The sequence below is a fragment of the Mytilus edulis genome, chromosome 1, assembly GCF_963676685.1.
Source record: "Mytilus edulis chromosome 1, xbMytEdul2.2, whole genome shotgun sequence".
NCBI classification, from domain to species: Eukaryota; Metazoa; Mollusca; class Bivalvia; order Mytilida; family Mytilidae; genus Mytilus; species Mytilus edulis.
The window spans coordinates 28,770,175-28,797,357 of NC_092344.1; the positions used below are offsets into that span (position 1 = coordinate 28,770,175).

At 32.7% G+C, this 27,183-nt stretch overlaps 1 protein-coding gene and 1 long non-coding RNA gene across 2 annotated transcripts; both read right to left on the minus strand.

Annotated features, from left to right (window-relative positions):
- Positions 1 to 1,538: 1,538 nt before the first annotated feature.
- On the minus strand, positions 1,539 to 4,322 carry LOC139519359 (uncharacterized). The gene is made up of 3 exons (XR_011663574.1): positions 3,836 to 4,322; positions 2,384 to 2,440; positions 1,539 to 1,826 (listed from the first exon to the last, which is right to left on the minus strand). It is a non-coding gene; the product is annotated as an uncharacterized lncRNA (long non-coding RNA).
- Positions 4,323 to 5,434: 1,112 nt separating this feature from the next.
- LOC139500310 (uncharacterized) lies at positions 5,435 to 8,803 on the minus strand. The gene is made up of 3 exons (XM_071289337.1): positions 8,252 to 8,803; positions 7,500 to 7,692; positions 5,435 to 6,189 (listed from the first exon to the last, which is right to left on the minus strand). The coding sequence occupies exons 1-3, from the start codon at positions 8,741 to 8,743 to the stop codon at positions 5,435 to 5,437; spliced, it is 1,440 nt and encodes a 479-aa protein (XP_071145438.1). The 5' UTR covers positions 8,744 to 8,803.
- Positions 8,804 to 27,183: the final 18,380 nt, after the last annotated feature.

A 27,183-nucleotide genomic window follows, 5' to 3' on the forward strand; every position in this document is an offset into this window, starting at 1 on the left:
GGCTAGTTCTTTTAGTTTATGTTTGATACGAGAAATAGGTTTATTGTGGTTATTGTTAATAGTAAAATGTTCTTTAAAATGTTGAATACGTATATCAACTATCTTCATTACTGAATTAAAAAAAGAGTCCAAAGATTTTTTGTCAGCTTTTTCCCGTTTTATCCATTTCATACAGTAAGTAAGGAGTGAGTCGTGGATGATATTACGACACTCATTCCAATTAATAATTGACGGGGGACGATATTTAGGTCCTTTACTGAGAAATGATTTTAACTCTCGGTCTTGAACGATGTTAAGATCTCCTGTTATAACATGGGAAATGGGTCCATAAATATATTCGGAATTACTGCAATTACATGAAGTAGGTGTATTTTCACTGATATTAACATCTTTACACAATTGACTATAATTAAACACAAATTTCCGGGTAGATTTCTTGTAAATATAACAAATAAGAGGTAGCTCAGTATTGTCAAAATATCCAGGAATTTGTTCTTTAACAGAATGGTCGTTAAATATACCGGCAATATTTACAAAATCAAAGCCTTTGTTGACATACTTAATTTTAATAAAATGTTTTTTATGATCTTCAGGGCGATCAATTTTGGGAAATAATTTAGAATAACAATATGCCATAATAATTTGAACAATTTCATACTTAGGACTGCTATATGAAATTGTGTTGCAATCCTCCAAAATTTTATTTAACTTATTAACCGGTAACGAACAGAGTTTTGTTAACAGATAATGTCTGCCGTTGTTTTTTGAAATAGAAATAAGGTCCGAAATATTGGTATGATTGGCCCGAAATTTTCTTTGATTGCGATTTGTTCTACAACCGTGAGAACGGTTTTTACGAACAGTTTTAGAAACAATATCCAAAATGTTAACGGAATTGGTTCTAGATATATTACCAATTCCCATGATATTATCATTTAGACCGAGAGGGTAAACTGTCTGTAATTTTTTAATCCAATTTAATTCAATTATTTTCCGTGTTACATATATATTTGTTTTTCATTCATTTTTTGTCGAGCCTGCGACTTTTGTCGCAGAAAGCTCGACATAGGGATAGTGATCCAGCGGCTACAGGGGTGGCTGCGGTGTTAGCTCACTTCTTAAAAGCTTTATATTTTAGAAGGTGGGAGACCTGGATGCTTCATTCTTTGTATATGGATGCCTCATGTTACGAAGTTTCCGTTAGTCACATGTTTGTGTCATTTTGGTCTTTTGTAGATAGTTGTCTCATTGGCAAGCATACCACATCTTCTTTTTTATATTGAAATAACAGCAAATGCCAAATGGTGACAATAGCACCTTTGGTCATTTATTTGGGGAGGTAAGAAACAGACAAGTACATTAGCTATAGCTAACAGCTGGTATTGTAATTGACTTTTCTAAAATCCCATTGCAATATTCAAAAGTCATGTACAAAAGATTAATATTCAAAACAAGAGGAAATGACAATATGTCTTCTCAAAAGATTTATTATTCATTTATAAAGTTAATATTTTGATATATTTCAAAACAATGTGAGCAAAAATCTTTAAACATTTAACATTATATATTTATATATATATATATCATATTCAAATATCAGACAAGTAAACTTTCAGCTTCATATTTTTTTTGTAATATTTGCTTTGTATATACATGTATAAGAATATATTCCTGTTCTGTGTTCTTAAGCTTCTTTCAATCAATCCCTCAATGTTCTGTGTACTGTAAAATGTACATCATTTATATATAGATAAAGACAAGCAAGAACTTTCTCCAACAAATCACTTCTTCCTTTCACATGAACCACCATTGTGTGTGTGTGAAACCTGAAATGAAAGACAGAATTTCCTAATATAAAAGAATAAAGTCAGTGCATAATGTATTTATGTAACTCCCCTTTAAGATATATGAAAGTAATCATGAATGGGAATACAAATATAGCTTGATCAAATGTAAAGAGTAGTAGATCAGAAACCTTGGTTAGCAAAGATGTAACCTAATGAAAACTGAAGAAATTTATTAACTGCTCTCAATCTCATACATACATGTATATACATACAATTTCCAACATTAGAGAGAAAGTTGAGAAAATCAAGTGATGCTTGAAATCCAAGGGTGGATGTACAATATTTTACATTAGAAAATTCCTAACATGCTTTTTTAAAGTTCATTGCAAACATGAACAATGTACATGATATGATGTACAATTGTATAAACCAGTTATTTTTTTAAATATCAAGATAAATGTATAGGCTTTAATGAAACAATTGCACTGTATATACATTCATGACATTGTAGGTACATGTACACATGAATTGCTGAAAAATTGACCATCAGTTTTATAATCCATTTAATATTTATTTATTAAAAAAATATCACTTACCTTATTCAGTACTAGTTTTCTTGGTAGACTGTGGGTAACACTGGTAATTAGAAATACCTAAAAAAAGAAGACATACAATGTTGAACATAATTTACATGTACATGTAAATGTACATCATGATCAGTACATGTATAACTGTAACATAGAAGATACAAGTTTTCATTTTGTTGAACAATGTTAAAAGATCAGGATGATCTTCAATCAATTAATACAATAATTTGTAATTATAACATTTATTACATAACAATTAATAGAATTTATAACATACATGACATATGGGGAGGTGGTTTTTAGTATTTAGTCATTAAAAAAATGTCATTTGAGAGGTCATGGTACAAATTTAATAAAATTTCAATCAAACAATTGTAAATCTCTCGCAACAAAAAGGTAATTTAAATTAGCCAGATTTTTTTCTTTTCCACAACTCTTAGAAAAAGCATCAATTTTGTTGTTATGTTAGATGGGTAGCAGTTTATTTTTTTAATTGAATGACAGGTTCTGAATTTTATATCCATGAAAAAATGATGTACATTATTAGATATTATCAGACCTGTAGCACTGTTACAGAATAAACACCTCACTTTATTTAAATATTTTTTCAAAAGGGGTAGAAGGTACCTTTGTAGCTATTTTATTTGTTTGTTTACATTTATTTAAAAAGGAAAAGTTGGATGAGGGGCATTTGCTACATTTCAATACATGTCATGCATGTTGTTGTCAGAAGGAGTAACCCAAATATTCAAAACCTTCAAGAAAATGATTTAAAACTTTGACTCTTTGAAATGATTATACATGTAATGTACATACATGTACACATTTATTGTTCATGTAACTGATAACTGATATATTTTTCTTAAAAAAATATTTGATCAAGTATAGCTTATCCATGCTGTAGAAAAATATGTAGTTCATTACATGTACATTTTATACCTACATTGTAGCTATTTCTTTAGAATAAATGCAAGTAACTGTTACTATACATTTTATTGTATTATATTATGGCATGTACATGATGTATGGTCTGAAATATAGTTTGGAGATGAGTGAGGTTTTGGCAATTATAAGATTATTAGGCTATACCCCATTTACAAAGTCAGGCTAAATCATTGTAAATCATATACATGTACATGCATTTTAGTCACATTTTGCCAATTTACCTTTTTTGTGTGTGATCATGGTGCTGGTCAACTCCCACAAAGTTTTAAGAGGTACATGTAGTTACTAGTACTTGTTTTGAGATGAAACATAGAGAGTGGAGGGGTTGAGTAATGATTTACAGTGTATAAAACATTTGTTTTAGTTCACTGTAGGTAACAACAAGTTACATCATTATTATTAGACACTTAATTTACTGCACTCTAATATCATTTGAATTCATTATCTCAATATAAATCTATCCTCCATAAAAAAAGATCATTTAAATTAAATTTATTTAGTATTACTATTACTTACTATTACTCCATGGTCTAGGGATCTTTCTGTTTTGGTCATGCCTGGATACTCCTGTTATTGCTCTTCCTTTTCACAGTGGATAGAGGGTACATACACCATGTACACTGTTTTCTTTGATTTATTCCAATAAACAGGACACTGTGCCACACAGTCATAAGACAGTCAAGTGAAAAGCCACACATACAAAAATGTCCTTAGAAGTTTATATCAAGTTATGTCATGCTTCATTTCTTGCTCATGCAGTCATGGACATTGACAATGAATGATATTGTCTATGTAATCTTGGTGCTTCTATTCAATGTATGAGTTGCAGTCTTATTGTCTGTCTAGTTGGTCTTCAACAACAGGACTTCTCAAGCTTCTTTACTGGCATCGAACTCGGTAGCATGGTATATATACACATCAACAAGGCATTGATTGTTCATGACATGCCACTGGAAAAGTTGTGAAAGGACTCGCCTTTGTCTAAAAATGTTCCAAAATATTTCGACATAAAGAAGATATGGACTCCCGTAACGGTAAAAACGGAATAAAACTGTGTAATATCTAATAAAACACAGCAGATGCAAAATCTTTGCAAACAGGAAATGAGTAGTTGTAAACATTGCAGTTCAGGGGTGAATTAAGAAAATATAGTCTTTATACTATTTATTCGTTTTAATTAAATAGGAACCACTCTGTATTTTCATAAAAAAGATAGACAATGGCATAGCTATGTTTAATTCTATTAAAATAACGCCTTTGGATGTTTTTCAGTCACATGGCAACTGTTGTTATGTAAGAGAAAGTTATGTTTCTTGGAAGGAGTTATCTCCCTTAGACCATTTTGAATAAAAAAGAAATCAAATTTACTCAAAATCAGGACTAGGCTACATATTTTATTTTTTGATATTTTTTAAAGAAAATTATCCTCTTTAGGTTGCATATAAACATTTTCCTTAAAACATCCGGTCTTAGGAGAAAATAGTGAAATTCTTACACTGCAATAAGTGGGGAAAGTTCATATTTGTCCAATATTCAATAAAGCACCAAGAAAAATATACTGTGTTCAATGGTTTAATATTACAAATTTAGCTCTTACTTCACAATATCTTTCAACACAAAAAGTATTGTGGATTTCTGTGATACAGTGTGTATCACTATTTCATCATTTTGCATGATTCTTAGCCAGACTGCTACTTAAGAAGTATATATTTGTTAATTGCATATTTTTTTTCTATTTGAATTCATTGGTGAAAGATGTTATACAATTATAGCCTTTGTATGAGGTCGATACGAGGTTATATCGACCCAAGAGAAGCATATCGACTGAGGACGAAGTCCGAGGTCGATATGCTTTTCTTGGTCGATATAACCTCGTATCGACCTCAAACAAAGGCTACAATTGTTATATTATTAATCAAGAACTATTGCATGAACAATTTATTGTTTTGCATGTCTTCAAACCCATTATGACTGTAAAATTTTCAAATGTTCATACGTTATAACAGAATCACAACAATCAATATATAGATGTTTGCTTGTTTAATTGAAACAATATATAACAATTAACAGATAAAGTAACAAGAAATTTACAACAAAAACATTTTGTATATGAAGCTATACCTTTGCAGGGTTGTTCACATATGGGTGAACATTGTAATTTATATTAACAGTTACATTGTTACAGTTATTAAGAAATGGCATTTTCATATCTGGTTGTGGTAGGTTTAAAACAATTTGATTTGTCTTCAATGTCTCAGGTTTCATTATATTTGTATTTGAGGGACCATTACCAATTTCTGTAAAAATTTCATCCAATTGGTTATTAGGCAAAATGTCATTCATAACAGTTTCATTCTGTGAGTTTGATAAAAGCTCTAAATCAAAATTTGCATCACTCAATTCAACAGGAATATTTTCCACACCTTCATTGGCTTCAACTGTAATTGTACTTTGAGACAAGCAAAGAAAATCTATATTAGATATACATGATTTCTTTCCACATGTTTTTGAGCTTAAAATTTCCGACATATGCCGTTTCTTTTTTTCACAAGTTTTTCCAGAGTAAGTTTTTAGAGATGTTTCTGACTTGTGTCCCGTAACTGTCATTATATGTCTGCTTGGAATATCCGCTTCGTCAAGAAGATGAACAGTTGTTGCTCGGCAGGAATGATTGGTATATATGTGAGAAAGATTTGCCATTTTGCTAATTTCATTCATGAATTGGCCAAGTCTATTATGACCTAGAGGTATATTGTCATAATACACTCCTTCTTTAGGGTATGATCTTGCTTGTTGAAATAATTTTACACATTTAGGATTCAACCTCCTGATATACTTCACAAAAGACTTCACTGGACATCTTTCACCATCTGAAAAAAGCATGTTAAACATTTCTAAATAAAAATACTCCAGATAAAAGTCTTCTGCAGTCAAATAAGTTTTTTTCTTTATATGATCATAGAGTTTATACAATAATTTCTATATTGTTTTTCATATATCAACCCATGCATATATTCATTGATATTTGACATATATACATTGTACAATGTATTTACCAACTATAAATATCACATTTTCCTATTAATGTTTGATTGTAATATGAAAAAATGGCAAAATAATATTATAAAAATGTCTGCCACTGTGGTTCAAAACACTTGATAAAAAAAAAATATGGGATATGTAGCTTTATCATATATTTAGTACAAAATACAGCTATTTTGTATATCTAATAAAGGTTCGTTTTTCCAGTCTGTATCACCTACCCTGTATCGCATACCCCGTATCGCATAGCTAAACCCGTATCGCATACCCCGTATCGCATGGTAAAACCCGTATCGCATACTTTTTTTTTTATACATGAAGTCAGTTTTTGTTTTGCTTAAGAAAAAATTTCCTCAAAATAGGTCAATTTTTTGAATGACGTCATTGTTTGGTATGTAACGTCACGAACGTCAAGTTTTCATATTGTATGTGACGTCACGAACATCAAGTTTTCATATTTTTGGCACACTAAAAGCAACTATAAAAAATACAAAAATAAACATTTTTTTTTTAAAACAACAGATTGTATTACACATTACAAATTGTAAGTTAACCCAGGTGCTTCGTATAAATAATTGGGCAGTTATTCTATGGCTTTGAAACAAGACAAAAGTAGAACTGAAGGTAACTTAGTGCTATGGATAAGAAAACAGTTCATATAATATAATACCCTTCTGTTGAAATATATGATAAAGTGTATAATACATGGCAAAATCCGTATCACATGCCGTATCACCCTCGACCAATATCATCCCTCGGGCCTAAAGGCCCTTGGGCTGATATTGATGTCTCGGGATGATACGACATATGATACGGATTTTGCCATGTATTATTCTCTATATATTGGTTGATATTTTTTTACTCACTAATGGTTATTAATTATGAAATGAATGATTTATATTTGTATGGGTTTTAATCAGGTCAATAAATAGTGTGGTTCTGATAACTTAATAAAAAAGGTAGGTCAGTCCATTTGTTTTATTTTTATTTTTAAAAATGCAATAGTTGAATGTAGATTGCATCTTTAATATGCATAACATAACTTCTTATAAGTATATATTAAATCAATGCCAAAAAAAAATTTAAGGGTAGTTACTTTGTAGGTCAATATGTACATGTATATATAGATAACAGTTACCTGTTATTTCATACATTCGTCCATCTGAGGATAATTCACTGTCTGACTGGTGGTTTTTTGTTTGCTCATCAATTACTTTGTAGACATACAATTTGTCATCTGCACCACGTTTAACTGCAAAATGCTTTCTTGTAAGACTTGACAGGTTTTCCCTCCCTCTACGACCAAAGTGCAGCATGATGTCAACAAATACCTAAAGCATAGAAGAAATTTTAATTGAAGTGGACAGTATGCACACAATTAGATAGATACTAAAAACAAACACAATTTTCAATATTATATGCAAATAACTAGCCATTTTCACTATGAACAGAAGATAAATATTTTATTGACATTGAATAATATTTGTATTTAATTTTATTATACATCTAATTGTCACACTGACGTGCTGTTCTTTTTTATAGATTGTTATAGATGATAGTGAAAATTTTCGTCTATAATATTAATATGCATGCGCAATATTACATGTACATGAATAGGTCCATATATACGAATGGAACACCTATATATAGTATGATTTTTTTTGTATACAACCTCCTTTGTAGCGAAGTCATCCTTTAAAATTCACTATATGTTTATTTTTACACTGATAAGGCTTTATGCATGGAATTAAAAAAATGTGTCATACATTGAAGACCTGTTGGTGACCTTCTGCTGTTGTTTTTTATTTGGTCGGGTTGTTGTCTCTTTGACACATTCCCATTTCCATTCTCAATTTTATTAATTTTACATGTATGTGGTATGAAAATTACCTTATACTGCAAAAGCTGTGCATCCTCCAGATTTTTACAAAAATATGAGTACATCTTCTCAATATCACTCTCTTCTATGGAAGGGTGATGTTCTATAGCAGCTAGCCCAAGGCGCTTGAGTTCCTTTGTCATACCCTTGAAGGATTTACAGGACTTTTTGAATATATCTTCATTGCAAATGTCTATGTCCCTACATTTCTGTAAGTGTCTGTTTAGACCTTGTCTATAGGCTTGCATTGTTGTCTTTTTATAATGTTTACCCTCTTTGTTTCTCATTTCCAAATAAAACGATGCCAATGATTCGTCCATTTGCTCTAAAGTGTACTGTTCGAATTCTATCGGCTTACTTTTCTCGGTCAAATATTCCCTGAATAGTTTAACTGCTGTGGTGTTCTGCCTTTTTGTGTTTTTTGTTTCTATATTTTCCATTATATTATCCCTATCGTCTTGTCCCAGGGACGCGAATCTACCTTCAGCCATCTGTTCCGCCATGATCGTCTGCAACTACTGCAACAGTCTAGACAGGAAGTCGTTTTGATTGGCCGAGAAGAACATGTGACGATAATTGGTTTTTTTATATGTATTTTTAGTAACATGCTGTATGCTCTGTGCAATATGCTGTTTCTGACCTACGAAACGCTAAATATAGCAAAATTAGCGTGCAGCCTGAGTAAATACAAATGAACATGTGTTTTTATTCGTTCTTTGTGTAATCATACGTTTTTTGATTGAGTTAAGTCTGCTAATTGATATTTTATCGTATGTTTTTATATGTTGTGATGTTATGCTCTTGTTTCAGAAAAATGGGAGAAGGTTTGGGCCCATTAAAACGTTTAATCCCGCTGCAAATGTTTGCACCTGTCCTAAGTCAGGAATCTGATGTACAGTAGTTGTCGTTTGTTTATGTAATATATACGTGTTTTTCGTTTCTCGTTTTGTTTATATAGATTAGACCGTTGTTTTTCCCGTTTGAATGGTTTTACACTAGTAATTTTGGGGCCCTTTATAGCTTGTTGTTCGGTGTGAGCCAAGGCTCCGTGTTGAAGGCCGTACTTTAACCTATAATGGTTTAATTTTTAAATTGTTATTTGGATGGAGAGTTGTCTCATTGGCACTCACACCACATCTTCCTATATCTATGTGACCAAGTCTTAACGAATCACAAATTGCTAAAATTATACGATTAATAATATTTATTTATATTGTAAAGTTTAATATTTGCATCGTCTTAAAATCTTTGGTTACCTTCTTTGGTTACCTTCTGTTAAAAACTTATATATTTTATAGATCCCATTTAACATTACATAATGTTAGAAATTATTATAAATTAAGGAATATATCTCCCTCATTCAAAGCTCTGATTCCTTTCACGGATTTGGCTTTTTGGATCTTTTTGATTATAGCTCTTCATCTTTAACCCTGTATGCTAACATTACCTATGTAAATTTTAAAATTGTTTGTATGCACATTGAACGACAAATCTATGTGACGTATAAAATTTTCTGACGTCAGACAAATCAATTAATGTGTTTGTAGATAGTAGATGTGTTTGTGTTCTGTTAAATTGTTCCTTTTAAAATTGTTATACGATGATGGCTGATGTACCCATATTTTGACTATTTTATTTATTGTGTCTGTTTAGTTAACGCATCAATGTAAATATAATGGAATTAGATGAGACTGTCGTCAAAGTGAGAAGGTTAGCGCTTTAAAACCAGGTTTAATCCACCATTTTCTACATTTGAAAATGCCTGTACCAAGTCAGGAATATGACAGTTCTTGTCCATTCGTTTTTGATGCGTTTTGTTAGTTGATTTTGTCATTTGATTATGGACTTTCCACACTGATTTTCCTCTAAATTCAGTATTTTTGTGATTTTGCTTATTATATAAGCTTTGGATTTCAAATATTTTGACCGTGAGCATCACTGAAGAGACATGTTTTGTCAAAATACGCATCTGGTGCAGGAAAATTGGTACCGTTAATGTTATTAAGTTTAACATGTTACCGACCGTGATAGCTGTAATAGCCAGTCAAGGTCGATATGAGAATTATATGTGGAACTATATGAGAATTGACTTGCAGTCCTACCAAGGCAAGCCAAGATATACACCTTCCTTCAAATAAGCGCAAACTACATGCCTTCTTGTACTTTAATTGAAGTATTGATTGCTCTATTTCTACTTTCAATCGTTGGGCACGATGTTCCTACAACCCCTAGGAGTTAAGCGGAATCTTCGAAATTTCATCCGCAAAACAAAATAAAAATGTTGAAAAACACCAACGATTATTAAAAAGTCAAATGAAATTTGGCAAAATAACGGCTTTAACGCCACAAAAAAACAGACGCATGTCGTTGTTCCTGCCTAGAACCAAGAAGATCAGAGAATAAGAAATCTGATCACTATACATAAGAGTTAAAACGGTTTTTCATAAATGTAACGTTGGACATCCGTTTTTTTTTCCACATAGCTTTGTTATTTTAATCCTCAAATATACTAGATGTTACTCAGTATATGATCAAGAGCTGTAAAACATAATTTAAAACATATATTGAATTTATTTTTATTAATTGGGTGTTTTCTAACATTTTTATTTTGTTTTGCGGATATAATTTCGAAGATTCTGTTTTAAATCCTAGTGGTTGTAGGAATATCGTGCCCAAGTTTGAAAGTGGAAATAGAGCAATCAATACTTCAATTCACCCTTATTACAAGAAGACATGTAGTTTGCGCTTATTTAAAGGAGGGTGGATAGCTTGGCTTGCTTTGATAGGACTGGATATCAGTCCTCATATAGTTGCACATGATATTCTTCCAACTGATAGAACGTTTTATCGACCTTGACTGCAAATACAGCCATTCAATAGTGGGAAACATGTTTAACTTAAACGGGATCTATAAAATATATAAGTTTCTCACAGAAGGTAACCAAAGAAGGTAACCAAAGAATTTGCGACGATGCAAATATTAAACTTACAATATCAATAAATATCTTTAAGCAATGAATTCAAATAGCAAAAGCTATGCAATTAACAAAAATATACTTAATATTAAGCTTCATGTAAAATATTTAACAGTGAATTACATTAAATATGAAATTTGGAGTTTTATCAAGGAAGCTAATAATTAATTAATAACACTGTCTGCTACACAGCATTTCGGGGACTCTCCCTCTGGTATATTTCGTCCCTCTTTTATAGCCGACTATGCGGGGGCTTTTCTAATTATTGAGGGCATTATGATGACCTATAGTTGTTAATTTCTGTGTCATAATCATAATACAAAGTATTTTATATATATAGCGATGTTGTTATTGTTTTTTTTAAATGGCCCTATTCGGCTTCCGTAGAATTCCAGTTGTTATTACAGTTTTTAATTACTAAATAGTGATTTAAGAAATAGAAGAAATAAAAGAAATCAGTTTTGGATATATTTAATGGTGGTATATATTTTTCAAATAATGGATGTTTTATAAAAGAGATAAGGTGTGTTCAAAAAAGTCTACCACATAAATCACTCTAGTATGTAACATAACAGGGTAGAAGTCATTTCGGACCAGAATAATTTCGAACTCTTCTATTTCGTACCTTCGAAAAGGATTTCGTATGATAAAAAAAAAACATTTCATACCCACTAGACAAAATACATTTACTAGTTCGTAACTTATTAGACAAATGTATCTACTTTTTCGTACCCCATTGACTCAGTGACTAAATACAGGTTAACCTTTTTGTATAATATACTAGTATTTTTATAAATGTTGTATACATAAAAAGCAAAATCACAAAAATAATAAACTAAGTTTCCTAATGAAATGGCAAAATCAAAGGCTCAAATACATCAACCGAATGGATAACAACTGTCATATTCCTGACTTGGTACAGGCATTTTCTTATGGGGAATATATTTTATTATTTGTAACCTTTTTTAAAAAGAACATAGATAATGCAACTTTAGAAACTTAAATAGATTTAAATGCATAAGAGTTTGGAAGTCGATTCACACTAACTTTTTTATGATTTAAGTTGGATTCAACTAAACTGATGTAACTTTAGAGTAAATACGGATACCTCTAAAAAATAAAGACAGATTGGATACTTATGTCTAGATCATACATAAGCATAGGTTTAAAATAAAGGCAACAGTTGTATAACGCTGTTCGAAAGGCATAAATCGATTGAGAGAAAACAAATCCAGGCCACAAACTAAAACCGAGGGAAACACATCGATTATTAAAGGAAAACAAAGAATAAAAAGAAACACGGAATTGCAATAAAAAAAAACGACAATATAACACACACAGAAACGAATTAAAAGATAACAACTGTCATTTTCCTGAGGTGGTACAGAACATTTTAAAAGCAAACGATTGTTTGAACCTGGTGTGGCTATCCAAACCTCGCGTTTTTAAGACAATGATAAAAAAAACATTACATAACAGGACTACAGTACAAAAAGTGCAAGAACATTCAGGACAGAGAAACACAGATATAATCAATACAATAATACATTTCGACATGCTAATAGATATCAAAGGTAAAAGGCTTATAGTTTAATACACCAGACGCGCGTTTCATTTACATAAGAATCATCAGTGACGCTCAGTTACAAAAAGTCAGAAAGTCAAATAAGTTAAAATTAAAAGAGCATTGATGACCAAAAATTCCTAAATGTTGTGCCAAATACAGCTTTTATAAGAAAAAAAAAAAACACTGTCAAAATAGGTACAGTTTGTGAACCTGCATGTAATGTTCTTTTATAAAGAATTGTCTATCAGTGATTACAGACTAATACATTCGTTGTACGTTTTCATCATTGTATGTTTACTGGTGTATCGTATCTTTCAAGTAAACGTAACTAAGACAAAATATCTATTCAGTTACAATGATTCATATGGAGTCATGTGTTTGTACAATACAAGAAATCATAAATATATACAGAATGTAAAGTATTGCCGAAAAATTGATAACCATCAATTACCAACTAAACAAAATCTGTTTTATATTTGAATAACTGTTTGTTGATGTAAAAATCATCACATGTTCTTGTAAAATCTTGTCTAATGTTAATCTTATTCAAACAAAACATATAATACCTTGTTTTTTTTTTATTTTGTAGATCCAATTTACTATTCTAGGATCTAATTTTATAAGATGTTGACTAGTAGACAATATCTTAAGGTGAAAACCAGCTTGCATTTTTTTCGTTTTCTCTTAGGTAAAGTTTGTTGTATCAATCAGCATAATTTAATCTTTTGTTAACCAAAGAAATCTAATGCTTTTATAAGCAATGATGTAACACAACGCCTTAGATAATTATTTCAAATGTTAAAACAACACCAATGATAGGACATGTCAGTGCAATAATTCGTTTTCAGTTTTAATAATGAGTTTTCTCTTTATCTTTTACAGTTATTAATTGTATTTTATTATCACAGGCGCTCGCTGAAAGGACAATCTTTGTTGGTATACAGATATGTTGTGATTTTTCAGATTTTTTTTCATTTTTCGCTTCTTTATAGCTTCTTTGTAAAATACACGTTATTCATTTTGTTAACTTTTTTTTGTGTTCATAACAGAATTTTTTTTAACCATAAATCAGGTAATATTTAAAAAAAAAAAGGTCACCAGTATGAAGAACGGTTTTGTAATTTTCATATAGAAATTATAATCAAATATAAAATAACCAGCATCCTGTGAGTATTGTAAGGTATTACACAGTATTTTTGTATTTAAACAAAATTTGATCTATAACTTGTAATGGTGTAAACTATATCACAAATATCAAGTCTATATCTTCAAGAATGACCATAAAAGTTATTTTTTAGTGATTTGTGTAAGTCAAAGGACCATTACTCTGTACAAATTCTTCAGACATTAACAAAATTCAAACTTGAACTGTATGTTGTCATGATAAAACTCTATACTAATTATCTAATCAATATCTTCAAGAATGACAAAACAAAATGCAGAAAAAAGAGATTATTCTAGGAATTTTTCTAAGTTATAAGCCCATAACTCTGCATATAATCATCAGACTGGAACAAACTTTGAACTTGATCTTTAACTTGTAATAATAAAACTACACGCCATATGTCGAATCGACATCTTAAAAAAAGAGGGAAAATGTGGAAAACTGATATGCCAGACTGACGACTGCACAAGCAGACAGACGGACGGAGTGCAAACCTAACGTCTCCTTCAACTTAGTTGGTAGGACACTAATAACTAGCCTTCGATCAAATCCCTTCTCATTTTTCACTAACCGCATAGATGCGTATATTGATTTAAAAAAACTTTGCTTTGAAAAAATGTAAGATATAACTTAAACTAGAAAACTAGTTAAGGTATATTGATAACAATGATATAGAAAAAGAACGGAAAACTGACACGATATACAGTAATTCCTCCAATCTAGTATACAGTATTTAACCTCTCAATATTTCATAATTGCTGAATTATAATAAGGATGGTTACTCCTCTTCCGGATTTAATATCAACTCCATAAAGCGCACAAACAAAATTACACAATTAGTAGAAATATAAAGCATATACTTTTTAATTTGTTAGCCATACTTAAAACGTTTGAAGGGCAACTCCTCATCATGTTTGTCTAAAATTACAATTTCATTTGGGAAAAAAACGACAGCTAAAACACATCAAACGAATTAAAAACAACCAGCAAATTACAAATTTCCGAAAACTTTTAACTGGTATATGACTTAATATGAAGCTATCAAAGAAATGCCTTTACTTACATAGGTATCACCTTTACATCTTCAAAGAAAGGTGAACGATATCAAAGGGACATAGCCATAGCTAAAATAGAAAAAAAGACTACCAACAGTACGCAAATCACAACATAGAGAAACTTTAGACCGAGATCCACGAATATACAACGACCTTACCGATTTGTTTTTCGACGGAGAATCTTTCTGTGTGTTACTTTGAGAATATATTAAGTACCAAAGTCAAACATTCGGATCCAGAATTCATATGGCAATTAGACATCTCTGTCAAGTCTAATTCATTCGGATTTGATAAATATTTTCCTCCTTTCATAATACACAGCTCGAAGAACGCGAATTAGTCAGTCCAAAATATGCATATGCATTTATTATTAATTCAATATATTAGAAAAGTAGTCATTCCCTTATTAAGGTTGCATTGGTGGTTAATGAAGACTTTTTACCTGTTCCACATCAAAAGTTGTCTTGTTTTGGCCGTGGGGCCGCTTTTCTTTCAAAATGTATGCTAGATCTGCATTTTAATTTGATTGCTTATTTGTTCTGTATCCTATAAACACATTTGTCTATACATGTACATCGAAACCACATCTTCTTATTAGAATTGTACATGATGGTCCCAGAAATGTCGAAAATTGGTACATTTAATTTTTTCTAGGTTCTCTCACTTGATCATGTTGATTGGTGAACTTTTTTGATCACCATCTATGTCTTGCGTGAAGATAGGAATTGTAACACTTTATAGTGACTGAACAGGTAAAAGAAATACTTCGCAAGAAAGAAAAAGAAAATATTTTAAAGAAACAGAAAAAGAAATACTTCTCAATAAACAGAAAAAGAAAACTACTTGGCACCAGGCTATGTATGAATAACAAACTCGGATCGAAAAAGCATGGACGATATGTTAGTTAAAAGTCCTTATGCATTACAAGGTAACTATCAATATAATGCAGATAATGAAATTTGTTTACATTTTTTTTCGGATTTTCATTCATTTTCTGTTCAACTTTTTACACCAAACGGTTATAAAGGCTATGCTTACTCTACTGCGAGTAAAGAAACGTTCAAACAATGACAAGTGTTTCATTCCCCCCAAAAAAACAATGTGCGTTTCGGCGAAAAATATCACCCGCAATTTAGTAAATGAAAAGGGAAAGTAGAAACTTACACGGTGCACCCGTTCATGTCATTTGCTTACTTACACAAACATGATTATATCGCGACCAGTCCAATGATACTAACATTATCAGAGATTAAACATCAAAGTGAAAATGCAAAAAAATATGTTAATTTGTTTAATACGAAATAACATGAAGTGAGTTCGCTTGTGCCTCAAAACGAATCTCTCGCTAATGGACATTTTTAACGAAAAATAAGATATATTCTTTTATTTCAAATTACTGTCTATAATTTTGACGTAAATATGTTAAGTATTTGAGTGGAAATAGAAGAAAGAAATATAATGATAGTTCAAATGAGTCTTACTAATGTGTAATTGTCTCTAAAACAACCCCCTTCAATTCGTTAAAGTAAGATGTTAACATTTATTTAAAGTCATTTGGTACATTTTTCAACTTGATCACTATAATATGGTGACTCAGGTTGTTAGATCACGGAGGCGGGTATCAATTTTGAATGATAAAAAAGAGTGTAACGGAGTGCAAATGTACTGTAGAAATATCTTAAATAACAAGTTGCGGACACTTTAAATTATTTGTTAAATGATAGTTCACTTTGGCACATGATAATCCTATCATTATGCGTGTGTTATCGGTAACTATCAATTGTCTTCAGAAGAGTATTTTTTCAAACCTTTTATGAAAATAAATAGAGGGCAGAAAAGCGATTGTGTTGTTTTTATAAATAATGGTTTTAATTTTTACAAACTTGTAATAACAAATTCTGATATAAAAGTTAGTCTCAAAATTAACATTGATATCAGTAGAAGTGAGGCAAAGTCGATTAGTTAAAATTGAATTTTATGCAATTTAAAAAAAAAAGGAAGAAGAACATGTATTTTAGGCTCAACGGGTTGACGGTTAAAACAATGTTGACAACGGTGGTATCTCTAAAATACTTTATTTCATTATTATTCGAAGGTGTTCTAATATTTACTTCTGTATTTGTAAGTAAATAGGGTACATGTAATGATGATGGTTTATTACTGGTTACAAAACTCGTGTGTTCATAATAAATCGCAAATTGTTTGTTCTTTGGCCGTGTGTTACCTTTCCTCGTCAGTTTTAATCTAGCGGCGTACTACAGTACATGATATATATAAGGCATGGAGATGTTATTGTTACAGATCAGCTCAATTATCTATAGTAAAGGATCCTACAAATTAATGCAAGATACAGTCACAGACAATAATTATATTTATAAGTACGTCTGAGTCAGTGACAACTCTACAACAGATGTATCCATCGGATCTCCAGCAATGATGGTGATACATGGCTGTGTACATAATGTATATACAACTCGTCTAAACATCAACCCAACAATGTTAGAACTTACAAAAAAGTTAATAAAAAATGTTGTACGATAAAACCTTTGTCAACACAAGGTGCAAAGGGAAGCTGGGTAGCTTATGTCTACTTTAGAAAAAATATCCAGGTTGTTCCTCAGCTTAGATACACAAAAATAATGAGTACAAAGATTATGTCGGACAGTCTACTTAACTACCTTATAGAAAAGTTGTTAACAAATGTTCTGCGGTAACACTTTTGTCCACATTAGGTGCAAAGAAAAGCTGGGTAGCTGTGGTCTACTTCAGAAAAAAACATGGGGTGTTCTTCGGCTTAGTTTATTTTTTTAAAGAAGGTTCAAATTTGGGGTCAGACAGCCTACCTCACTACCTTACAGAAAAGTTAATAACAAATGTTGTACGACAAAACTTTTGTCAGCACAAGGTTTAAAGAAAAGCTTGGTAGCTGTGGTCTATTTCAGAAAAAAACACAGGGTGTTCTCCGGCTTAGTATATTTTTTTTATAGTAGGTCTTAAATTGGGGTCGGACACCGTACCACACTACCTTACCGAAAAGTTAATAAAAATTTGTTTAATGGCAATGCTTTTGTCCGCACTAGGTTTAAAGAAAAGCTGGGTAGCTATGGTCTACTTGAAAAAAAAACATGGGGTGTTCTCCGGCTTATTTATTTTATTTTAAAGAAGATCCAAAGTAGGGGTAGGACATCCTACCTCACTATCTTACAGAAAAATTAATAAAAAATGTTGTACGACAAACTTTTTATCAGCACAAGGTTTAAAGAAAAGCTGGGTAGCTGTGGTCTACTTGAGAAAAAAACACAGGGTGTTCTCCGGCTTAGTTATTTCTTTTCAAAGAATGTCCAAATTCGGGGTTGGACACCTTTCCTCTGTTTCTTACAGAAAAGTTAATAACAAATGTTGAACGACAAAACCTTTGTCAACACAAGTGCAAAGGGAAGCTTGGTAGCTTATGTCTTCTTAAATCCAGGGTGTTCTTCATCTTAGTTTTTAAAAAAAATAATGAGTCTAAAAATTAAGTCGGACATTCTACTTAACTACCTTATAGAAAAGTTGTTAACAAATGTTCTGCGGTAACACTTTTGTCCACATTAGGTGCAAAGAAAAGCTGGGTAGCTGTGGTCTACTTCAGAAAAAAAGATGGGGTGTTCTTCGGCTTAGTTTATTTTTTTAAAGAAGGTTCACATTTGGGGTCAGACAGCCTACCTCACTACCTTACAGAAAAGTTAATAACAAATGTTGTACGACAAAACTTTTGTCAGCACAAGGTTTAAAGGAAAGCTGGGTAGCTGTGGTCTATTTCAGAAAAAAAAACACAGCGTGTTCTCCGGCTTAGTATATTTTTTTTTATAGTAGGTCTTAAATTGGGGTCGGACACTGTACCACACTACCTTACCGAAAAATTAATAAACATTTGTTAAATGGCAATGCTTTTGTCCGCACTTGGTTTAAAGAAAAGCTGGGTAACTGTGGTCTACTTATTTCTTTTCAAAGAATGTCCAAATTCGGGGTCGGACACCCTTCCTCTGTTTCTTACAGAAAAGTTAATAAAAAATGTTGAACGACAAAACCTTTGTCAACACAAGTGCAAAGGAAAGCTGGGTAGCTTATGTCTTCTTTAGAAAAAATCCAGGGTGTTCTTCAGCTTAGTTTTAAAAAAAAATAATGAGTCTAAAGATTAAGTCGGACATTCTACTTAACTACCTTATAGAAAAGATGTTAACAAATGTTCTGCGGTAACAATGTTGTCCACCTTAGGTGCAAAGAAAAGCTGGGTAGCTGTGGTCTACTAATGAAAAAAACACAGGGTGTTCTTCGGTTTAGTTTAAATTTTTTTCAAGTAAGTCCAAATTTGGGGTCCAACAACCTATCCCACTACTTTACAGAAAAGTTAATAAAAAACGTTGTACGACAAAACGTTTGTCAGCACAAGGTGCAAAGGGAAGCTAGGTAGCTTATTCCTACTTGAGAAGAAATCCAGGGTGTTCTTCGGCTTAGTTTTTTTTTTTAAGTAAGTCCAAATTTGGGGTTGGACACCCTTTCCCATTACTTTACAGAAAAGTTAATAACAAATGTTGTACGACAAAACTTTTGTCAGCACAAGGTGCAAAGGGAAGCTAGGTAGCTTATTTATACTTGAGAACAAATCCAGGGTGTTCTTCGGCTTCGTTTTTTTATTTCTTTCAAATAAGTCCAAATTTGGAGTCGGACACCCTACCCCACTACTTTACAGAAAAGTTAATAAAAAATTGTGTACGGCAAAATTTTTGTCAGCACAAGATGCAAAGGGAAGCTAAGGAGCTTATTTCTGGTTGAGTTAAAATCAAGAGTGTTCTTCGGCTTAGTTACTTTCTTTTTAAGTAGGTCCAAAGATTAAGTCGGACCATGGAAGTAATATTTAAAAGGAATAACATCGACTAAGTAGCATGTATTAACGGCCTGCAGAGCCCTGTACTAAAGTCATATGATTTATTCCAATTATAGTCTCAGCGGTAAGACCCCTTTGGTTACTATCTGTGATCCGCGTTTGTAAAAAGGTATCTGGAATTTCTTATCAGTCACGTGATTTTATCGAGTCCGGTAATTATAAAGTACCTGTGTGAAATCCGAGGTTTATTAATAAGAAGGTGGCGCTGTATCATATAAAACCTCTACCTTCAGATGAAGTCGTATGATGTAAAAAAAAAACTTGAAAAACGGACGAGAATTGTTCAAACTACAGCAGTTTAGCACGGAAAATTGTATTTAATTTAGCAGATTTTTGCTTTATATCGTTTGCTTAAAACGGTTCTAAAAGGATTTTCCGGTTAGAAGCGGATCCCGAGTTAAACGTTAAAAACCGATGAATCGATCAGGTTTCACATGATGTTTAACAAAATAATGTAGGCAAATCTAGACATAGATTTGTTTACTGTTGAAATGTGCCAAGTTTATCGAGATTGAAAAAAAGAATATTTACTTTCAAGTATTATAAATGTATGTACATGTCACACATGTCATTGATTACATTATTGAAACTGAACAACTAAAATAGGGATAATATTTTCGTAAATATATATTTTTTTAAAAGAGTGTTTATTGTGGAATGCTTGTATTAATATGACAAGCTACAGCAAAAATTATAAAAAAACGACCAAATGGGCTTGAATCTATCTGTCTTACGGCAAGTTCATTTTTACACAAATTAGTTTAAGTATCAAGAACTTAAATTGAAGGATAGAACCGTTTAGAATTGTGAATATTTTAATTGACTAATACACGAAAGACTTAGATTTTTCGTATTTAATAAAGGGGGTCCAAGCGTATTTTTTGTACAATCATCTTCTTAACTTACGGAAATGGGTTTTTAACTGTCTGTAAATATTAAAATTGAAAATGACCCAGCCTTATATGAAAAAGAAGATGTGGTATGATTGCCAATGAGACAACTATCCACAACAGACTAAAATGACACAAACATTAACAACTATAGGTCACCGTACGGCCTTCAACAATGAGTAAAGCCCATACCGCATAGTCAGCTATAAAAGGCTGCGATAAGACAATGTAAAACAATTCAAACGAGATAACTAACGGCCTTATTTATGTAAAAAAATTAACGAAAAACAAATATGTAACACACAAACAAACGACAACCACTGCATTACAGGCTTGTTCTCCCATTTCGTATGTGATAGCTGTCGGTTTAAACTATTAAGATCAAATTAACCAAAAATAGGAAAAAAATGAACTAAAATAAAAATTGAACGAATGACTCTATTCGGGAGCGTAAATCAACGGCATGCAACGAATGGACAATTCGGGTTACTTCGCACCTATATACGACAAAAACTTGTCTGTTCGTAATTCTCCGTGAACACGAAAATGACCGATACATGTCAGTGATTTGATCAATCACATGCGGAGAATCCACTTCCATGCCAGATATTGAATCAATTAACGAGTTATTGAAAGATGGGTTGTAACGCAGATGAAACATTTGAAGTGACGACGAAGTTATTCCCTTCAATATTACTTCCATGGTCGGACAGTCTACTTAACCACCTTACAGAAAAGTTAATAACAAATATTCTGCGGTAATATTTTTGTCCACACTAACTGCAAAGAAAAGCTGGGAAGCTGTGGTCTACTTAAGAAAAAAACACAGGGTGAACTCCACCTTAGTTTATTTTGTTTATAGTAGGTCTTAAGTTGGGGTCGGACACATTACCACACTAACTTACATTTGATCAATAGTAATGCTTTTGTCCGCACTAGGTTTAAGGAAAAGCTGGGTAGCTAACTAACTAACTGCAAAGAAAAGCTGGGAAGCTGTGGTCTACTTAAGAAAAAAACACAGGGTGAACTCCACCTTAGTTTATTTTGTTTATAGTAGGTCTTAAGTTGGGGTCGGACACATTACCACACTAACTTACATTTGATCAATAGTAATGCTTTTGTCCGCACTAGGTTTAAGGAAAAGCTGGGTAGCTGTGGTCTACTTGAGAAAAAAACACAGGGTGTTCTCCGGCTTATTTTATTTTTTTAAAAGTAGGTCTAAAGTTGGGTCGGAAACCGTACCACAATACCTTACAGAAAAGTTAGGAAACATATGTGCAATGGCAATACTATTGTCGGCACTAGGTTTAAAGAAAAGCTGGGTACCTGTGGTCTACTTGAGAGAAAAAAAACAAGGTGTTCTCTGGCTTAGGATATTTTGTTTATAGAAGGTCTAAAGTTGGGGTCGGAACCGTACCACACTACCTTACAGAAAAGGTTATTAAAATTTGTCAAATGGCAGGATTTTTGTCCGCACTAGGTTTAAAGAAAAGCTGGGTAGCTGTGGTCTACTTCAGAAAAAAACACAGTTTTTTTTTTATAGTAGGTCTTAAATTGGGGTCGGACACCGTACCACACTACCTTACAGAAAAGTTAATAACAAATTATGTAATGACAATGCTTTTGTCCGCACTAGGTTAAATGAAAAGCTGGGTAGCTGTTGTTACTTGAGAGAAAAACACAGGGAGTTCTTCGGCTTAGCTATTTCGTTTTGAAGAAGGTCCAAAGTGGGGGTCGGACATCCTATCTCACTATCTTACAGAAAAGTTAATAAAAAATGTTGTACGACAAAACTTTTATCAGCACAAGGTTTAAAGAAAAGCTGGGTAGCTGTGGTATACTTGAAAAAAAAACACAGGGTGTTCTCCGGCTTAGTTTATTTCGTTTATAGTAGGTATAAAGTTGGGGTCGGAAACCCTACCACACTACCTTACAAAAAAATTAGGGAAAATATGTTCAATGGCTATACTTTTTTCGACACTAGGTTTAAAGAAAAGCTGGGTAGCTATGGTCTACTTGAGAAACAAAACACATGGTGTTCTCCGGCTTAGTTTATTTTGTTTATAGAAGGTCTAAAGTTGGGATCGGAAACCGTACTACACTACCTTACAGAAAAAATAATAAAAATTTGTTCAATTGCAGGTTTTTTGTCCGCACTAGGTTTAACGAAAAGCTGGGTAGCTGTGATCTACTTGAGAAAAAAAAAACACAGGGTGTTCTCCGGCTTAGTTTATTTTGTTTATAGTAGGTATAAAGTTAGGGTCGGAAACCGTACCACACTACCTAACAGAAAAGTTTAAAAAAAATTGTTAAATGGCAGTACTTTTGTCCGCACTAGGTTTAAAGAAAAGCTGGATAGCTGTGTTTACTTGAGAAAAAAAATACCGGGTGTTCTTCGGCTTAGTTATTTCTTTTTAAAAAATGTCCAAATTTGGGATCGGACACCTTTCCTCACTACCTTACAAAAAAGTTAATTAAAAATGTTGTACGACAAAACTTTTGTCGGCACAAGGTTTAAAGAAAATCTGGGTAGCTGTGGTCTACTTCAGAAAAAAACACAGGGTGTTCTCCGGCTTACTTTTGTTTTTATATAGTAGGTCTTAAGTTGGGGTCGGACACATTACCACCCTATCTAACAGAAAAGTTAATAAAAATTTGTTTAATGGCAGGATTTTTGTCCGCACTAGGTTTAAAGAAAATCTGGCTAGATGTGGTTACTTAAGGGGGAAAAACTGTGTTCTTCGGCTTAGTTATTTCGTTTTAAAGAGGGTCCAAAGTAGGCGTCGGACACTCTACCTCACTATCTTACAGAAAAGTTAATAACAAATGTTGTACGACAAAACTTTTGTCGGCAAAAGGTCTAAAGAAAAGCTAGGACACTGGTCTACTTTAGAAAAAAACACAGGGTGTTCTTCGGCTTAGATATTTCTTTTTAAAGGATGTCCAAATTTGGGGTCAGACACCCTACCTCACTTTCTTACAGAAAAGTTAATAAAAAATGTTGAACAACAAAACTTTTGTCAACACAAGGTGCAAAGGGATGCTGGGTAGCTTATGTCTTCTTTAGAAAAAATCAAGGGTGTTCTTCAGCTTAGTTTAAAAAAAAATAATGAGTCTAAAGATTAAGTTGGACGGTCTACTTAACTACCTTATAGAAAAGTTGTTAACAAATGTTCTGCGGTAACACTTTTGTCCACATTAGGTGCAAAGAAAAGCTGGGTAGCTGTGGTCAACTAAAGAAAAAAAAAGGGTGTTCTTCCGCTTAGTATATTTTTTAATGTAGGTCCAAATTTGGGTCGGACACCCTATCCCACTACCTTACAGAAAAGTTAATAAAATATGTTCAATGGTAATAGTATTGGCGCACTAGGTTTAAAGAAAAGCAGGGTAGCTGTGGTCTACTTGAGATAAAAAAACACAGGGTGTTCTCCGGCTAAGATTATTTTGTTTATTGTAGGTCTAATTTTGGGGTCGGAAACCTTACTTCACTACCTTACAGAAAAGTTAATAAAAGTTTGTTCGATTGTAGGATTTTTGTCCACACTAGAATTAAAGAAAATCTGGGTAGCTGTGGTCTACTTTAGAAAAAAATACACAGGGTGTTCTCCGCCTTAGTTTATTTTGTTTATAGTAGGTTTAAAGTTGGGGTCGGAAACCGTACCACGCTGCCTTAAAGAAAAGTTAATAAAAATTTGTTCAATGGCAATGCTTTTGTCCACAATAGGTTTAAAAAAAAGCTGGGTAGCTGTAATTGCTTGAGAGAAAAGCACAGGGTGTTCTTCGGCTTAGTTATTTCGTTTTAAACGAAAAAGGGTCGGAAACCCTACCTCACTATCTTACAGAAAAGTTTAAAAAAAAGTTGTTTGACAAAACCAGCACGTGGTGCAAAGGGAAGCTGGGTAGATTATGAATACTTTAGAAAAAATCAGAGTGTTCTTCAGCTAAGTTCATTTTTTTTTAATTGGTCTAAAGATTAAGTCGGACAGTCTTCTTGACTACCTTATAGAAAAGTTATTAACAAATGTTCTGAGGTAATACTTTTGTCCACATTAGGTGCAAAGAAAAGCTGGGTAGCAATGGTCTATTAAAGACAAAACACAGGGTGTTCTTCGGCTTAGTTTATTTTTTCTTTATATAGTTGGTCCAAATTAATGGTCGGAAACCGTACCACACTACCCTACCGAAAAGTTAATAAAAGTTTGTTCAATGGCAATAATTTTGTCCGCATTATGTTTAAAAAATAGCTATGTAGCTGTGATCTACTTAAGAAAAAAACACAGGGTGTTCTAAGGCTTAGTATTTTTTGTATATAGTTGGTCCAAAGTTTGGGTCGGTCACCGTACCACACTACCTTACACAAAGGTTAACAAAAAATGTTCTACGGCAATTCATTTGTCCGCACTAGGTGCAAAGAAAGGCTGGGTAGCTGTGGTCTACTCGAGAAAAAAACACAGGGTGTTCTTCAGCTAAGTTTTTTTTTTAGGTAGGTCCAAATTTGTCATCGGACACCCTACCCCACTTCTTCACAGAAAAGTTAATAAAAAATGTTGTACGACAAAACTTTGTTCAGTACAAGGTTTAAAGAAAAGCTGGGTAGCTGTGGTCTACTTGAGAAAAAACACAGGGTGTTCTCCGGTCTAGGTTTTTTTTTTTATATAGTTGGTCCAAAGTAGGGGTCGGAAACCGTACCACACTACCCTACAGAAAAGTGAATAAAACGTTTGTCAGCACAAGGTGCAAAGGGAATGGAGGTAGCTTATTTCTACTTGAGAAGACATCCAGGGTGTTCTTTGTCTTATATAAAAAAATAATTAAGTAGGCCCAAAGATTAAGTCTACTTAACTACCTTGCAGAAAATTTAATAAAAATTATTCTGTGGTAATACTTTTGTCCACACTAGCTGCAAAGAAAAGCTGGGTAGCTGTGGTCTACTTAAGAAAAAACACTGAATGTTCTCTGGCTTAGTTTTTTTTTTATAGTATGTCTTACGCTTGTGTCGGACACCCTACCGCTATATCTTACAGAAAAGTTAATCAAAATTTGTTCAATGGCAGTACGTTTGTCCGCACTAGGTTTCAAAGAAAAGTTGAGTAGCTGTGGTTACTTGAGGGAAAAACACAGGGTGTTCTTCGGCTTAGTTATTTCGTTTTAACGAAGGTCCAAAATAGGGGTCGGACACCCTACCTCACTATCTTACAGAAAAGTTAATAAAAATGTTGTAAGACAAAAACTTTTGCCGGTACAAGGTTTAAAGAAAAGCTGGGTAACTGTGGTCTACTTTAGAAAAAGACAAAGGGTGTTCTCCGGCTTAGTTTCTTTTTTTAAAAGTAGGTCTTAAGTTTGGGTCGGAAACCGTACCACATTACCCTACAGAAAAGTTAATAAAAATATGTTCAATGGCAATACTATTGTCGGCACAAGGTTTAAAGAAAAGCTGGGTAGCTTTGGTCTACTTGAGAGAAAAAACACAGGGTGTTCTCCGGCTCAGTTTATTTTTTCTGTATATAGTTGGTCCAAAGTAGGGGTTTGAAACCGTACCACACTATCCTACAGAAAAGTTAATAAAAATTGTTCAATGGCAATACTTTTGTCCACACTAGGTTTAAAAAAAGCTGGGTTGCTGTGGTTACTTGAGAAAAAAACACAGTGTGTTCTGAAGCTTAATTAATTTTGTTTAAAGAAGGTCCAAATTTGGGGTCGGGCACCCTACAGCAATACCTTACAGAAAAGTTTATTAAAAATGTTGTACGACATAACCTTTGTCAGCACAAGGTGCAAAGGGAAGCTGGGTTGCTTATGTCTACTTTAGAAAAAATACAGGGTGTTTTTTGGCTTAGTTAATTTTTGTTCAAGTAGGTCCAAAGATTAAGTCGGACAGTCTACTTAACTATCTTACAGAAAAGTTAATAACAAATATTCTGCGGTAATACTTTTGTCCACAATAGCTGCAAAAAAAAGCTGGGTAGCTTTGGTGTACTAAAGAAAAAAACACAGGGTGTTCTTCGGCTTAGTTTATTGTTTTTATAGTAGGTCTTAAGTTGGGATCTGACACAGTACCACACTACATAACGGAAAAGTTTATAAAACAATTTCCAATGGCAATTCTTATGTCCGCACTCGGTTTAAAGAAAAGCTGGGTAGCTGTGGTTACTTCAGAGGAAAACACAGGGTGTTCTACGGCTTAGTTATTTGGTTTTAAAGAAGGTCCAAAGAAGGGGTCGGACACCCTACCTCACTATCTTACAGAAAAGTTAATAAAAAATGTTGTATGACAAAACCTTTGTCAGCACAAGGTGCAGAGGGAAGCTGGGCAGATTATGTCTACTTTAGAAAAAATCCAGGGTCTTCTTCAGCTTAGTTATTT